This window comes from Beta vulgaris, chromosome 8 (assembly GCF_026745355.1).
Source record: "Beta vulgaris subsp. vulgaris cultivar EL10 chromosome 8, EL10.2, whole genome shotgun sequence".
Taxonomy (NCBI): domain Eukaryota; kingdom Viridiplantae; phylum Streptophyta; class Magnoliopsida; order Caryophyllales; family Amaranthaceae; genus Beta; species Beta vulgaris.
In genome coordinates, this window is record NC_079209.1 from 128,032 (window position 1) to 144,327 (window position 16,296).

A 16,296-nucleotide genomic window follows, 5' to 3' on the forward strand; every position below is an offset into this window, starting at 1 on the left:
GTGTGATTTCGTATAAAAATACCAAAAGTTGACTTTTGGTGTACTGATAATTTTATATTCTCTGTATTATATTTACATCCTCTCAAGTCTCAACTATTGAGGTTCTATAAGAGTAAAAACTAGAATGAAAATAATGAAGTTAAAGAAGCTTTTTTACATCCCACTTTCTAGTTTGTAGTTTGTAGTTTGTAGGCTAAATAGAAAAAAGAATAGAAAAAGTTGATATTTGATTATTGATAGACCTACAAAGTAAAAGTAGAAGTAAAGTGGACATCTCTAATCTCTAATCTACACTTGGCGACGAGGAGCTACATGAAGATGGTGATGAGGAGTGAAGACTGAGGAAATAGAGTGGGCCACCACAAGTAGAACCGCCACTTTCACTTGGCCTCTCTTGGGGATCGGACGGCTAGATATCTTCCGTAACTCTGCACCCACATTCAAAAGACTACCACTTTTTTCATTCACCATTTTCTTTTTCTTTTTTTTTTTTGCTGTAGACACTAGACAGTAGACACAACAAATTTTGCAAAATGAATAGCAAATACTTCATGAACGAACGAACTGGTATAGTAGTCAGTACATATCTATATAGTGGAGGCATGGGTTCAAGTTGTATGCCGTTTCACTTGGAATCAGTGCAATTTTACTTCATCCAACTGTAAGCTACTAGTTTGCACTGAGATTCTAGTATATCTTCTATGACCAGTTGACCACCCACCGTTTTCCAATTTCCATCTTCCCTACTTGCATGTTTTTTTTAAACCAAAAACCAGTTCTAATCGTAAGTGACTACATTATGTTCATAGCCATTCTTAATTTCAAATATTAAAATGAACGCTTCACACAGTTAGATGTAAGAGTGTTAATGAGCCTAGCTGGCTCGCAAATTATTCGAGCTCGGTTTGAAATCTTTTAACTCCAACAAACAATACATATTATACATCTCTCAAGTCTCAAGTTGACACCAACAGGCAACAACATCAGCCTACCAAATACGCTCCTTCTCCTCGCCGGAATTCAGACGGCCGCCAGGTAATCACTGATCAAACTCGAATCGAAGGTTAGATAATAGCTGTATTCATCGAAATCATTATTATTACAACTTTCAAGTATCTATACGTTTGATATTTGTGTTTGGATATTTCATATTTGCTACGGTGTCTTTTCAAAACAAACAAGCATATAGTAGTTTGCATTTTACAATTGACAACTTTAAAGGTAGAATAAATACAAGTATGTCAGTTTTCTACAAACATAATTTACACAAAAAACGGCTTGTCTGAAACTTCATTACATGTTTGCTCAACTCTCAACTCTAAATTGATTAAAGAGAATGTGTGCGCTTTACACATAATCTTCTAATACCTATCAAGAAAACCATATATATGAAGTTTCCTGAGTGCATGTTCATCTAAATCACCAATATCAGATGCAATGTGGGATAAATGTTGTACTAAACCTTAAAATAAGATGATACTTTGCTTAAGAGTGAAAATTTCTGAGGTAAGATGCTAACTCAGTGTTCTAAATCGTTATTTTTCAAGTTTATTAGGCATTGTACTGTAAAATCTTATTGCCTAAGATCAGAATTTGGTCACAATTAATTTCCGAAATCATTGCAATTTAATTAATTGAAATTTCAACCAGATGCATATTGGTTTTTGATTGCTTCGGTTTCAAATCCATGACTTCAATATAAATATCAGTGATCTGCTCTCTACATACAGCACGAATGAGTTAGTTAGCTTTTGTAATACTATAATTTTGTTTATATTCTGAAAAGGTTATATTAACCATGGCTATGTTTTAGTATATGTTATATTGTTATATGCTGTATTTAGCCTTACTTGTGGCTGCATATAACACATATGTACATTAAGTGAACTAATTTTTCTCTCATGAAAGAAAAACTAATTTTTGCTCAACTAAACTTATTTTTGCTGAATTAAACTTATTTTTAAGGGACTTAACTTACTTTTGTTGAAAATAACTTATTTTTGAAAAACTTAATTTCATTTTTACAACACTTATTTCCTTTGCTATTATTTACTTACTTGCGAGTTGCATCACTGCCTTTCTTTTATATATTTGCTTCAGTTCGTTCTAAAATAACTGAGACACTTCTCTCTTCTGTGGGAAGTATTTTTTTTCTCTCGCCCTCCTCATTACATAGGTTACCTCCTTTTCTCTCTATCATCACTTAAGCTATTGTGCCTTTAAGTCTTGTTGGTTACCACTTAGGCACTTACCATTTACCCAATGTTGTTAAAATCGCCCAAACATTCATTTAACAACCCAAAACATGCGAAATCCCTAAACTGAAGACTGAACCGTCTTCCTCTTCCTCTTCCTCCCATTTTCTCTTTCTACTCTGCAAATTCAGCTAAATCCCTATATTGTGGTAAGCTTATTTCTCTCTCTAATTTATTTTCTAATTTCACGGTGTTAATTTGTTTTAAACTGATTTAATTCGAAGCTATTTTTGCTCTGTGCTTGACTGCTTGTTGTATATAGTAATTCGATTATTCGAAGCTAATTTTTGCTAAGCTGATTTAACACTAATTTTTGCTCTCTGATTCAATTCGAAGCTAATTTTGGCTCTGTGCTTGACTGTTTGTTTGTAATTTCAGGCTGAATTCCTCCAAACTCCCAGCTTGCATTGAACTTTAGGACAGAAAATATGCTTCTGTCGATTTTGCCATTGAAATTATATGATATGAATTTTGCAAAATTATGAAATTAAAGCCATGTGATGTGTGCTACAGTGACACTGACTCTATCACAGATTTACAATAGTGCTGTAGATTATTAGTTTCAATGTTTCATTGCTCTAATTCATTTTCGCTTTTATTTTCCTTGTATTCTGTTTTTTTATTTTGTTTTCTTTTTTCGTTTCTCTATTTCAATCAGTGTTATTCTTCATTGTTCTAATTATTTTTGATTTTCTAATTTTCTGTGTGGTTAGAAGTTAGATCATGTCAATTTTCTGTGTGATTGATTAACATATTTGTATTCTAATTTGCATAACTTTTATTAAGATGTCTTTGTATTGTTGGTTTGTATTATTAACATTTTCAATATTTGTTTTTTTCTGGACGATTGTTGTTGTATGTTTGAATCTTTTTATTATGCAATATCAAGTATTATTGATAAATGATAAGTTTTTAGCATCATTTTACTCCATGTATGAGGAATGTACAAGCAGATTAGCTAAAATTGACTTAATTTTTCAAATTTCATAGGATCTTACGATTCTACGATCCGATCCTGCTAGCTTCTCACGATCCAAAGTAGGATTGCGATCCTGACAACATTGCATTTACCAACCCTTTCGTTTCTGCCTCCCTGTTTGATTCAACAGCATCGTTGTCGCTGATATCTCCCCCTTACTACTTGGAGTCTTAGACGACCTGATATACATCTGTGTGCGAAAAAGTGCATTATGTGATGGCAAACAGCAAATATGAGTATGTAAAATCCTTTGAAGTCCAAGACAAAATTATGCTGCCCACTTACATTGTTCTTCTTATTGATGGCCGTAATTTCCGAAGGTAATTTCTAGCTTATCTTATTATAATTAATTGCTTTCTAAATACTCTGTCATTTCTCAATGTTTGTCGTTTTGGTTTTTCTGCTTTCCTGTTTGTGTATATCATCTATATATACATATTTCTATATATATATATATATATATATATATATATATATATATATCCCCTCTGCTTAATAATTTGCAGTATGAATGTATCCTTATTCCTCAATGGTGTGATAGATTAGGATTATTAGTATGTCATCGTTGAAGTGTTGCCCTTACAGGCCCTCTTCTTTTGTACTTAATTTCAGTTCGCTTCAGTTCAATTCACCTCAGCTCTTCTCAATTCCAACTCTATAATTAATTTTTTGTTATGAAAACGTCATTGTTAAAATGTGAGCTTTACACTTCATTTTCATTAGACTGTAGTTTATGTCTCATAGGACTTGCTTCTCTTTGAGCAGCCTTTTCCTTTGAGCTGCTTCATTTGCTAGAATTAAGTAGATATATCTTCCTAAGTAGTTTATAGCTATGTTATCCGGACTTTTCAATTTTCACTTCACGTCAAGTATCTATGTGGAATCCTCGACACCCCGAACGATGATGGATACTTTGACGCTTTTTTTTGGGTCCAAAATCATGGGAAATTTTCATAATCTAGAATCAGATACTTAGACACGTATATGGATACTTAGAGTCCGATTTAGGCAGGTTTGTGGTTTTACAACGATTGTCAGAGTATGGAGGTTACTTGGATTTCTTTTTTGTCAATGTATTAGAGCCACGAGGTCATCTCTTCAACTAGCCAGCTTAATTACCTGATAAACAAGAAGTAACTCTCTCTTTTACACTATGTTTCGATATAGCAATGGTGGACGTAAGGAGAGAGAAGGGGGAGAAATGAAGGGGGGAAGAGTGAGCTTGCTTTTTCTTTCCAAATCTTTCCGACACTGGAAGGATTTGGTTTATTAAGAGTGGAGGGGAAATGGATTCTTCCAATTCCCTTCCCTTCCCCCATGTTGTATCTAAACAAGAGAACATGTTCATCTTCCTTTCCCTCCAAATTCCCCTATTCAAGTGTACTCTTTCTTTGATTAATTAAATGTTTTTTCCCTGGTTTATCCCATAATTTATTTTCGCCACTTGGATTTACTTGACATGTACACATGACAGGTTCTCTGAAGTTCATAAATTTGAAAAGCAGCCTCTTGATAAGAGGGCCTTGAAGTTAATGAAGTCATGTGCAGCTGCTGTTATGGAGGAATACTCCGATTTAATATTTTCATACGGATATAGTGATGAATTCAGGTACCTGCAGGCCTGCAGTTCCCATTTCCTTGCTTGCTTTCATCTGAATTGCAACTTTTTGACGTTTGTTACTTGGTCGTCTGTTGTTCGTTGCAGTTTTATATTCAAAAAGGAGTCCAAATTCTACCAGAGACGTGAAAGGTTTGTGGTCATTACTACATTTAGATGTTAATACTTGAGATCCATAAAAAGTTCCTCGTTGACATACTCATGTTTAAATTGCTTTATCTTAGTGTTTGGTTACTCTCTTATCACTCATCAGCTCTGGCCTTATCATAGTAGTGCTTGCTGTTATAGCTGTTCAACTCTTGCATGGTATCGCCTCTTAGTTCCAGTTAGGTTTTTTGCATTTTCCAGTAGCAATTACTAATACTCTACACACATTTGCTTTGCAGCAAGATAATGTCCCTGCTTGTGTCATTTTTCACTTCCGTGTATACCATAAAATGGAAAGACTTCTTTCCACATCAGAAGTTACTATATGCACCTTCATTCCATGCAAAAGTTATTCGATGTCCAACTTTGGAGGTTCTTCAAACCTATCTTGCATGGAGACAGAATGATTGTAAGTAATTTGTAGTCAATTATCTTGTATGGTGTTATAAGTACTTTTTTTTTTTTAACATTGGAAATGTCTTTCTTCTTGGGATCTTTAAGAAATCAAACCAGGTGCTGTTACTTTATATGTATATGTACTCTTTGCTTCACAGGTCACCTCAATAATTTGTACGATACATGTAACTGGAAGCTTATTGAGAGTGGAAAGAGTGAAACTGCACATGGATTTCTCAAGGTGCTGCAAATTTAGTACTTGTATGCATGCTATGTCTGTTTATTGCTACTTGCTTAAAGGATAGATTGGATGTGTGTGAACTTTATTGATACCTGGTGTATCCTCTGCATACATGTACTGTGTTTACATTGAAATTTTGCCCTTTTTGTTTGTTTTAGCCTCACTAGCAATACCTTTGTCTATAGTAATTTCTTCTAAAGTCCTGGCGACAAATATCTCGATCTCCAGTCTGATGTGGACTATGCTAGTAGTACAATCCGTACTGGATTAGTGGGTTTGGTATAGCAACTATATGGGAATCCTGATCCAAGTGTGATAGTTGATACATAGTTTGCTGTGGTTTAACATGAAATCTGGTAATCCTCCATAGAATTAATTTTACAGCTAATGTTGAAGGTGATCTTAGAGATTTGACCTAATTAGTATCTTACTATTGGAATATCCTCAAGATTACACCACGTAAATATACAATAGGGATTAGATAATAAGCTGTTAACTTCTTCTTTACTCTGATACTCATACTTAATCTTCAACTTCCTTTTACCTGCATTTTGAATTCCAAATACTAAAATTGGATCTGTGCTGCTTTGTCATTATCACCGGAATAAAAAAGAGGGTGATTATTAAGCTTTGGTTTCATGATGCAAACAATTGGTCTAACTTGCTAAGATTGTTAGATTAATATCTATACTTTTGCACTTTATATCTGTCAAGGGACATATCAGAGGGTGGTATTTTCAGTTTGCTCTAATCCACGTGTTATGCATAATAGTTTATTTAGTGATTCTTCTCGGAAGGCTCACTTCAACAATGAACGAACTGTGTCTTACAGGGAACCCGAAAGCAGGAAATGAATGAGTTTCTCTTCCAGCATGGCATTAACTATAAGACTCTTCATCCAATATATCGGCAAGGAACTTGTCTTTTCAAGACTCAGGTGCATATATGCTATTATTCTTTTAGATTATTTGTAATTTTCAATTGCATATTCTTTTCTTTTTGATGGAATAGCCTTTTTGCACTGATATAAAATTCTAAAAGCACCAAGATTTTGATAAGATGACATTTTCTAATGGACTAATTGTAACTCCCTTTATTGAGGATGAGGGAGCCTGAAACCTTGTAGATTTGTCCAGTGGAATTTATACTTCTTAAATTATTAATGGTGTTCAGTTTCTAGATCATGTTTTCTAATTGAAGTAATTATTCCACACTCAACTTGTTTGGTAATTTGAAAATAGGTCTCAAATTCTACTAAACATTCATTTGACGTGGCAATTATTACCTGCAAATTTGCGACTTTCTTTTGACCGACGTAACATTGTAGATAAAGGCACCTTCTTTCTCCCAAAGTCTTTCCTCATTATAGATTGGATGAGCCCCTAAAGTTTCCACTTTTGACTACTGGCCCTCCTTTTTTGTGGTGGTGATGAGGGATGGGGGGTTGAGTTGGGGTCTGGGGACTTGGGGTCGTAATGTCGTATAGACCACTATACTGTCAGAAGAGTGAATTCACAAGCTAGTGGCAAATCAACTTGAAGACTGAGCATTGAACTTTGAATCTCACTTCGCAGAATGTCTCTGTACAAATAATCTAGGCCTCTATGAGTGTATTCAGTGTATGCCTTGTGCAGAATAATTGTATCTAGCAAAACTGTTTTTTTGTCATCATCCAATTTTCTTAAAATAAAGTGGATTAGCGCTCACAAACTTCCAGTTTCGTGCCACATGAAATTCTCTCCACTACTTACAATTACCAATGTAAACAGTCATATTAACATTTTTTAGTATAATCATTGGTAGGAGTTGCATAACAAATCTAACCTCAACACCCAAGTGAAAGCCAGTCAAATAACTTTATTGTTTGTTTCTTTAGTATAATTATTGGTAGGAGTTGCATAACAAATTTAGGACTTGGCTGGTTGGCTGATGATCCTCTATCTTGGCTATCTGTTTTTATTTTACTTAATACTTTTTATGAAACACTTGGATAGATTGCGAGCCAGTATGGTAGTTGAATGTGGGCTGGACCGGCTGGTGTACAGTATATGGGGTATCCCTGTAACGTATTTTTACTGGAGTTATTGTTCGTGTCCAAGCGTGGCTCTGCCTCAAAAGCTTTTGTTGGCAATATTAAGTAGTTGGTCTTGATGAATGGGAAATTCTTTATGGAGTGCTAGTTATCCTTTAGTCTCCTTGTAAGTGGTTCTCAGTGTGCCAATATCTGACTTTTTTCTGCTTGGTGTAGGTTGAAGATATTATCAAGTATAAGGAAGATGGTGCTCCTGTAAAGAGATTACGGAGAAAAGTGATGAAAGTTCGGTCCAGCAATCTAGCTGGTAAAAGCTTCTGGAATGAGCATTCTTCTCTTCTTTCAGAACTAGGCAGATTTGAAGGAGATATTCAGAATATTAGACCGGAATATATAGAATCCTTTCAGTTTCAGGATAAAATGATGTTGTCCACTTGGATAGTGGTCAGAATCGATGGGTGCCATTTCCACAGGTAGTTGACTTATCTGACAATCATTTTTACCATTGGTTGTTAATCCAATGTGTTGTGGATTAATATGCAGCTAAGATAAATGAAAGAGTTTGATTTACTACAAAAGCTTGTGACATGTGCTATATATGCTATGTTATTTCATAATGAGTACGGGATGTAATTAAATTGCTAACCAAGGGTTAGGAAAAAAAAAGGGTGACTTGCACAGGATAATCTTTTTCTTGTAATTGTGTAGCTTATCTGTTTTCAGAACAATATTCCCTTTACATGGAGCCATGGAGGAATGATAAATCTACCTCCAGAGTGAAATGAAATATTTGGGGTTTTCTACTGATTATTAGGTTTTTTTTTCTCGGGGCATCACTAATTAGTAACTGGGTATTTCTGTGCACTGGCAATCTCTTAGAGTGGACACGATTTTTCTCCTCAACTGACATGTTGTACATGCAGTTTTTGCTCGCAGAATTTGTATGAGAATTGCTTTGAGGAACAATCTAGGATTAGTAAAAAGTTATAAGGTGGCAGGTGCAGACAAGTACCTTTTCCATGCAATCAATGTAATTTATGTATTTCAGTTTCAATTGAGTTAATGTATTGGTGAATCCACCGCTGTTGTCTGGTTCAAAGCTGAGATGGTTTAAATGGACTTGCAAGTGAACATGTCTGGGTTTTGTTAGGTTCTCTGATGCTCATGAATTTAAGAAACCCAATGACGAACAAGCTCTGAACCTTATGAATTCGTGTGCAGTAGCTCTTTTAGAAGAGTTTGAAGACATAGTCTTCGCATATGGTGTCAGTGATGAGTTCAGGTAATTTGATCGTCGGTTTCTTTCCACCAACAGTTTTATAATCTGCTTTAAGTTGGAATTCAAATTGCTTTTGTTAAACAACTTGCAGTTTTGTCTTAAAAAAGGATTCCAAGTTATATGAACGGCATGCTAGGTATAGCTTCATCTACCCTTTGCTTATCTCATGCTGTTCAATGCAAATTTAAATTTTCTTTGATTCTTTACTTAGAATGAGCTATTTGTTCTCGACAGTGGAATAGTGTCCACAATGGTGTCATTCTTTTCTTCAATGTACATCAGTAAATGGACAGGGTTTATCCTACAACAAGAGTTAAAGTATCCCCCCTCATTTGACGGACGAGCAGTTTGCTACCCGTCATCTGAGATTCTCCGGGACTATTTGTCTTGGAGACAAGTCGATTGTAAGTATTGTTGTGTATTACCTTACAATATGCTGCTGTGTTGTATGTCAGTTATTGTGGGATAATATGCTGTATTGAGTTAAAACTGCTTATTATTTTAAACTCAGGTCATATTAACAATCAGTATAATACTTGTTTCTGGACTCTGGTAAAGTCTGGAAAAGAAAGGCGTGAAGCTCAGAGTTGTTTGAAGGTACATCTTAACTCCTTTACTGGATCTTATACTGTACTACTGTGGTAGCATGTTTATGTTTTACACCACACATATAACCTTGTGAGTCATTTGGCCATGTTGTGAGTACTTCAGTTTAGAGCAAATTGTAGTCTCTCCATCTTTTGGTTGACAAAATGACCATTTTTCCCTCTTTTTATGCTTTCAATTGCTGAGTTTTTTAATTTAAGGTGGGCACTTATTAGATACTAAAAATGAAACTGCAATTTCCACTTTCGTCGTGAGAGTGCAAAACTTCTCTTTGCTTAATCTTTTGAATGTTCAGGGAACCCAAACTCAAGAGAAGAATGATTTACTTGTGGAAAAGGGTATCGATTATACTGCAGAGCCAGATATATTTCGTCTGGGGTCTTGTATATTTCGAGACATGGTATGACTCTCGTTTTCATCACCTTCCCTAAAAGTTGTTTCTTAGTTTTTGCTTTACTTATTGTAGATTTTTCATCTTTTGCTTTCGTTTTCGAGCCAGATATGTTTGTGTATTCTTGTAAGTATACATGTTTGTGCAAAGTCCTACCTTCTAAACCAAGTCCTGTCATCAAAAGGGTGGAGATAATTTAGTATTGAAAGAACAAGATGTTATTTTGATGATGTTTTAAAAGTGAATCATTTCATAAATGTAGGAAAACAAGGCACTTTTGGAAGTGAATTGCGCTGAAGATTCTAGGAAAAGAATCGTGATTGAACATTGTAACATAATCGACAATAATTTCTGGGAAGCACATCCATGGATCCTTGGCGAATAGCTCCCATTGGGATTTTAGTGCTGACATTTGAGGTACTCATGCAGTAACTCTTTTATTGACATAAATGTATTCGTAAATCTTGATTTTCCATCAATGGGGAGTAGTTGCAACATTAATCTTCGAGGCCCCATGTTAATTTTTTTGATTGTTTGTGGGTTGAGTAGACACATAGTAGGGAGCATTGAAATTTTGTTCCGGTTCAGATGAATATAGGGTTGTAGCTTAGACTGATAGAACTTATATTTTGGTCCGGACGATGTCTTGGGTCATTATTAAAAAAAAGGTGATCCTTTCTCTTTTTAATATTAGAATTGAGTTGTTTAATTTTGAATTAAAAATAGACTCTCTTATGAGACAAACTGATTAATAAAAATCGAATAAAATATATCATATATTTATGGTGATGAAAAACTGATTAATAAAAATCGAATAAAATATATCATATATTTATGGTGACGAAAAGGGTCATCTTATCTCATCAAATATGACATAGCCTTATATGACATGGTGACGAAAAGGGTCATCCTTATCTCATCAAATATGACATACTCTCCCAAATCCTAGTGTTATATCCACCAAATAGAGAAAGATCCAATTAGATTCAAGTTATCGTTGGACCATAATCTTATTAATATCATCATCACCAGGCTGCTACTTTTTTGGTTTTTCTTTTTTTGAAATTCCTATCATTTCACATCTCTTTCAAGAAAGAAGAAATTATAGAAAAAGAAAGAAAGTAAAGGCATATATTGGTCCATGAATTTATGTCTAAAAAGATTCGACCTTGATGCATGTATCTGAGTTTAATCATCTTATTGTAATGTAATCTAAAAGTGTACTCGATAGGATGGCTTAGAAGAGCGATAATGACACAGATTTTCAACAAAAAAATTAGTTGTCACTTGTCAGTATCTAATTCTTGGCAGCTTAAACCACAATTATGAATTATGAATTATGAATTATGAATTATTCATGTCTCTCTCACTTTAAAAGTTGGTTAGGCACATTAGAACTTACACGTGATATATAAGCAACTTGCCAACTTGCTCTTCCAACGACCAACTATCAGTTATCACAACAAATATTAAGAGTACAATTATTCAAATTCAATTTGAATAGCTATCCACCTATAGTAGATGGGTATTAAGAGTACAATTATACTACATTGTTATTGTCCCACATTATCTAGACCATATCAACTTCTATCGATATTACATGCTACTCTTCAAAGAATTATGTCTTTGCTGGCGTATGATTTTTGTTTAAATTGTTCAAACTAATGAGATTGATGGCTAAGCTATTCAAAAGTTGAGATGGTATGTTAAGAAACTTACATGGAATATACATAAATTTGAGAAAATTTATCCATAAATTGACATGAAATGTCCATAAATGTGATGATGTGTTCATCAGATGAGGTGATATGTCCAAGATAAAGATAAAACATCCATAAAATGAAACTCTAAATCTATAACTAAATAGTGTTTATGTTCATAATATCAAATGGTAATAATTCTTTCTCGCTAATACATGAGTGTGTGATGTGTGTCACTCCTTATATCGTTTATTTCTTGTATGCATTGGTATCACTTTGTTGTACGTAGTCTTACAAATTAAGCTAAATTATAGAAGTGTCACTGTCTGTATATCAAAAAAGAATTAAATATATGAGGTTTACTGGTCCGTTTTACATTGATTGATACGCTTTAATTCTTCTATGTAGTACTCGCATCCTATCAATATATTTTCTCTATTTGTCCGTCTAACATTGATTGTACACTTCTCAAGTTGGTGTGGCTCCACGTATTTAATATTATTTCTCTCTTTTTGAGGATCATCCAAGAATAATTGAGAAACATCACCACTTTTACTTCAAAATATCGATACCCCTAATCCGTTTATTATAATAAAAAATCTAATTCCGATCCTATATGCAGCTTACCACACCTTCAGTTAACCGTGCAGTCAATTCACATTTTGTATTTTAAAATTAGTAATAATATGGTAAGTTAGTCATAATTGTCGAGGGTTACTTATTTGTTATGTCTCTTCTTGAGGAGTGGTCTTGCGCGTAAAATTCAAACTAAAACATAAGTAACCCCTACAATATATATAAGTAGTCCAAATAAATAATTCATATTATATCAATAAATAATTACATGGCCATTAGTTGTACGGTCAACTACACTTACGAAGTCGAATAAAACTTTTAAGATCCTATACCAACGAAACTATAGTGCTTAATATAAAATAGACGGCGTTACTAACCTAACATTTTTATTATGGCTTTAGTTTACAACTTCGGCCTTACTAGTTACTCCCTCTGTTTCCTAAATATCTTTCCACTTACTGTTCCTACAGATACCAAGAAAAATCAAGTTGTGTGGGGCATGGTGTGAGTAAAGTAGGAGAGAGAAAGGGGTTAAGATAAATAAACAAATAAAAAGGGTGGTGAACCATATGATAGTGACATGAGAGGGTAAATAGGGAAATTTGTTTTGCCAAATAAGGAATAAAGCAAAAGAGAGAAGATCTTTTGAAAACACCCTTAAACGGAAAGAGGGAATATCTTTAGGAAACGGAGGGAGTACTAATGAGTTACTACTTACTACTCCCTCCGTCCCATAATATAGTGCCTATTTCATTTTTGGTGGGTCAAACTTTAAAATCTTTGACCGAATATTCTCATTTGTATATATAAAAAAAACATATTCATGTGGGATCTTGTTAGATTCGTCTCAATGTGTAGTTTCATAATATCAACTTTTTATATTTTTTATTAATACGAAATTGAAGATATTAAAGGTCAAAGTTACGTCTTGAAGATCGTGTAAAATAGAAACAAGCACTATATTATGAGACGGAGGGAGTATAATAAAAGTAACTTGAAAAGCAATGGGAAACCTCGAATTCAAGGTCAAAGATTTGAAAGTGACCGTTGACGCTTTCAATAGACAGTAATAGGTTGGTCCCCTTGAGAATAGAAAAAAAGAATTAGATGGTCAATTGGTCATGCATTCATGCCACAGACCAAATACCATCATAATGTTCAAACAGAGTGTCGGATTCACACAGGTAAATGTGTTGAGTTTTTGTGTTCTTTATTTCGGGAAAATTTTAAAAAAATAGAATGAATTGTGTCTTTAAATAAATAGTGTTCTCACTCATTTTATGAACATCATCAACAGATCTCCTTGCATCTTAAAAGGAGCAATATACAATTTCATAATAGACCTAATGATTCATCCAATTGAATCTTATGTTTTCTTTTTTGGCACTAAACCAAATATAGTTGAGATGTCCATATTATAACTTTGGAAAACCAAAAACAAGGCATCTAGAATTAATTGTTAAATTTCGAATTCTTGATTTACCTGTCAAGCCATTTCTGGTTTTTCATACTATAGTTTTGGGCGTCGTTTTGCCTCAAAAAATTGTTGGCTCATATACAATGTTTAAGAAAAATTGGTCGGTGATAATGTTTGATAGGAATCTTAAAGATTGAATATATCAAAATTCTCTTTTGTAACATCTTTACTTCTTTTTAGAAGAGAAATTTCATTAATTAAAGGTCAACCTACATCTACAATAGGTATTAGAAAAAAAACAAGATTTAATCAAACAAGGGTTGGTCCTAGAGGAAACTACAATGAACTAGATCGAGCAATACAACGCAGCACATTTGTATTTGCTGAATCACGCTAGCTATTATTGAGGAAGTCTATATTCTGATATAATTTGGAAAATCATTTTTGATCGAGCCATGTTGACCGCATCTGAGGTTCTAATACATTCATGTTGAATCTCGAACTTCAACCAACGAGAATAATTTCTCATACCTAAATACAAAAAAATCATACTCACAACTTTCGTAGGGGATGTAGAAGTATATCTCTACAACAGAGACTAAAATCTCCATAATAAGGTTTGAGAAAATCTCATAAAAATAGACTAATTTATTCAACAAAACAAGAAAATGAACTAAAAATTGAAAATAAAAGGAAAAAAGGGGGCTTATCATGTATAAAATCATTCATGGCAGTCTCTAACTCGTGAAAAAGGAATAAGAGAGGCTAGGGTTTGAGAGAGAGGGATAGGGGAAGGCTAGGATTTTTGTAACATCTTTACTTATTCATATTGTGATTAATTAGGATTTTGTTTCTTGAATTCATATTTTCTTAAAATAAAGTTGGATTATAGCATAATTTTTGAAGATGCAAACATTATTAAGTTATCTTGATAATGTAATTTGAATTTAGCACCAGATGCTGACATGTTTAGGTGTTTAGTTATTTATTAAAGAAAATGTGTGAAACCAATGCAAGATAAAAGCAAGATGATGCATGTTAAATAAAAGAGCAGTTGTATCCTACATTTGTGCGCATAAAGCTAATACTAGAAGAAAACATTTATTAAGTGATTTTCATCTAGATCTTTTTCATGAAAGATAGCTAAAGTTTGTACTCAATAGTAGAGCAGTGAGATTCATCTAGATATATTCTGCCTCCACAACTGATAACTCCATGCATGCATCTATCCCATTTCTTAACTTCATCTATTGAGTATTGACTATGACTTTCACGAGAACAAAATGATCAATTTCTTAAGTCCAACCATAAAATCGCAGAAAATGAATTCCATAATTTCAAACAAGACATCGAAGCAGCATACAAACAAACAAACAAAAGATGATTCTTTCTCTCTCACTATGGAGTATTATTAATTTTATTATTATTATAGTACTCCGTCCTACTTGGTACTTGGTTAGAAGTGATTTCGTGAACCTTATAACACCACGTGATTTTTATGCAACTTGGTCATATAACATATGATTTCACTTGAAAAGAAAGTATGTTAGTATGGTACCTTTTCTTTTCGATGGGAAACAAAGTATGTACCTTTATCTGTGTTTCGTTGCACTTGTCATTTGATCAAGGGAGCAGTTAACTTTAATAAATACACGTCTGTGGTACTGTCTGTCTTTATCATCATTGGGCCAGTCACAGTTACAGTCACTGTAATTTATCTAAGATTCGGTTTACACCTGCCTATAGTTTACTACGACAATTAAATATTCATAAACTCGATCATTACCAACTTATACAGTCTACACTCTACAGTCTACAGTGCGTAGTTGAAGGAGAAAAGTCCTATCTATATAAAGGAGCAGTGAGTAACTGATAGAGCCATCGTCAAAATAAAGCCACCAACCAAAACCATATAAACTTCTCTTAGCTTACTTGTTCAACTATTATATTACTACTCTAAAGAATAAAATCTAAAATCTAAAATCTAAAATCTAAATCAGGAAGAAAGAGTAGAAGAAGATCAGATATTGAGATGGCACTGGCAGGAGGAGGAAAGAGGATGTCCAACGGTGGAAGTGAGTCACAGAGGAGTACTTCTCCTTCTCCTTCCCCTGGGCGTCTGATCCCCAAAAGAGGTCAAGTCAAGGGTCGGATTGTAAAGGGATTGGCTAACTCTGTTGTAGCTGCTATCTTCTCACTTGCTACTAATTCTCATCGTCGTTCATTCTGAAAAATGATAATATCAACCTTTTCTTTTTCTTTTTCTTCTCATATGGTTTCTTCTTATTAATTAGTTATGTAGATCAGATTTATTAGAGTGCAAAAAGTTTGGAGCTTGTATATATCCATCTCCACTTGCAAAATTTTGGAATTACTACTATATCATCAACTATTTAATCACTCTTTCATCTTTCAATTTTGTGTTTTGTTAAATAAAGCTCTTTAATTTCTCACATCATCATTCTAGAATTACTACTTAGTAGCTACTACTAAATTAAAATTAATTAAATGCTGGTTAATCATTTCCCTTTCCTATGATCAATTGTTGTTATATATATGATCTCCATCATTAACAATGAAAAACTATATATGCATTTAACTATTACCTTTTAAGTTTTACCTCTCCCTCTTCTCCCCCGACATTTAATTTTAATTACCC

The 16,296-nt window shown here is 33.7% G+C and overlaps 1 protein-coding gene across 10 annotated transcripts in view; it reads left to right on the forward strand.

Moving 5' to 3' along the window:
* The window catches only part of LOC104909094 (tRNA(His) guanylyltransferase 1), a 32,589-nt gene continuing 16,293 nt past the window's right edge, over positions 1-16,296 (forward strand). Inside the window, exons 1-15 of one of the 10 annotated variants that reach the window (XM_048634496.2) lie at positions 1,490-2,404; positions 2,634-3,554; positions 4,709-4,843; positions 4,940-4,984; positions 5,239-5,408; positions 5,554-5,636; positions 6,469-6,573; positions 7,885-8,141; positions 8,819-8,950; positions 9,039-9,083; positions 9,182-9,351; positions 9,459-9,544; positions 9,849-9,953; positions 10,207-10,361; positions 15,638-16,047. In XM_048634496.2, the coding sequence (XP_048490453.1) occupies positions 3,451-3,554; positions 4,709-4,843; positions 4,940-4,984; positions 5,239-5,408; positions 5,554-5,636; positions 6,469-6,573; positions 7,885-8,141; positions 8,819-8,950; positions 9,039-9,083; positions 9,182-9,351; positions 9,459-9,544; positions 9,849-9,953; positions 10,207-10,329 (1,560 nt within the window). In that variant the 5' untranslated portion in view covers positions 1,490-2,404; positions 2,634-3,450 and the 3' untranslated portion in view covers positions 10,330-10,361; positions 15,638-16,047. Of the gene's footprint in view, positions 1,064-1,485; positions 2,405-2,633; positions 3,555-4,706; positions 4,844-4,939; positions 4,985-5,076; positions 5,159-5,238; positions 5,409-5,553; positions 5,637-6,468; positions 6,574-7,884; positions 8,142-8,818; positions 8,951-9,038; positions 9,084-9,181; positions 9,352-9,458; positions 9,545-9,848; positions 9,954-10,206; positions 16,048-16,296 lie in introns of those variants that run through there. The other 9 variants (XM_048634499.2, XM_048634498.2, XM_010698290.4 and 6 more) reach the window with 9 other exon arrangements.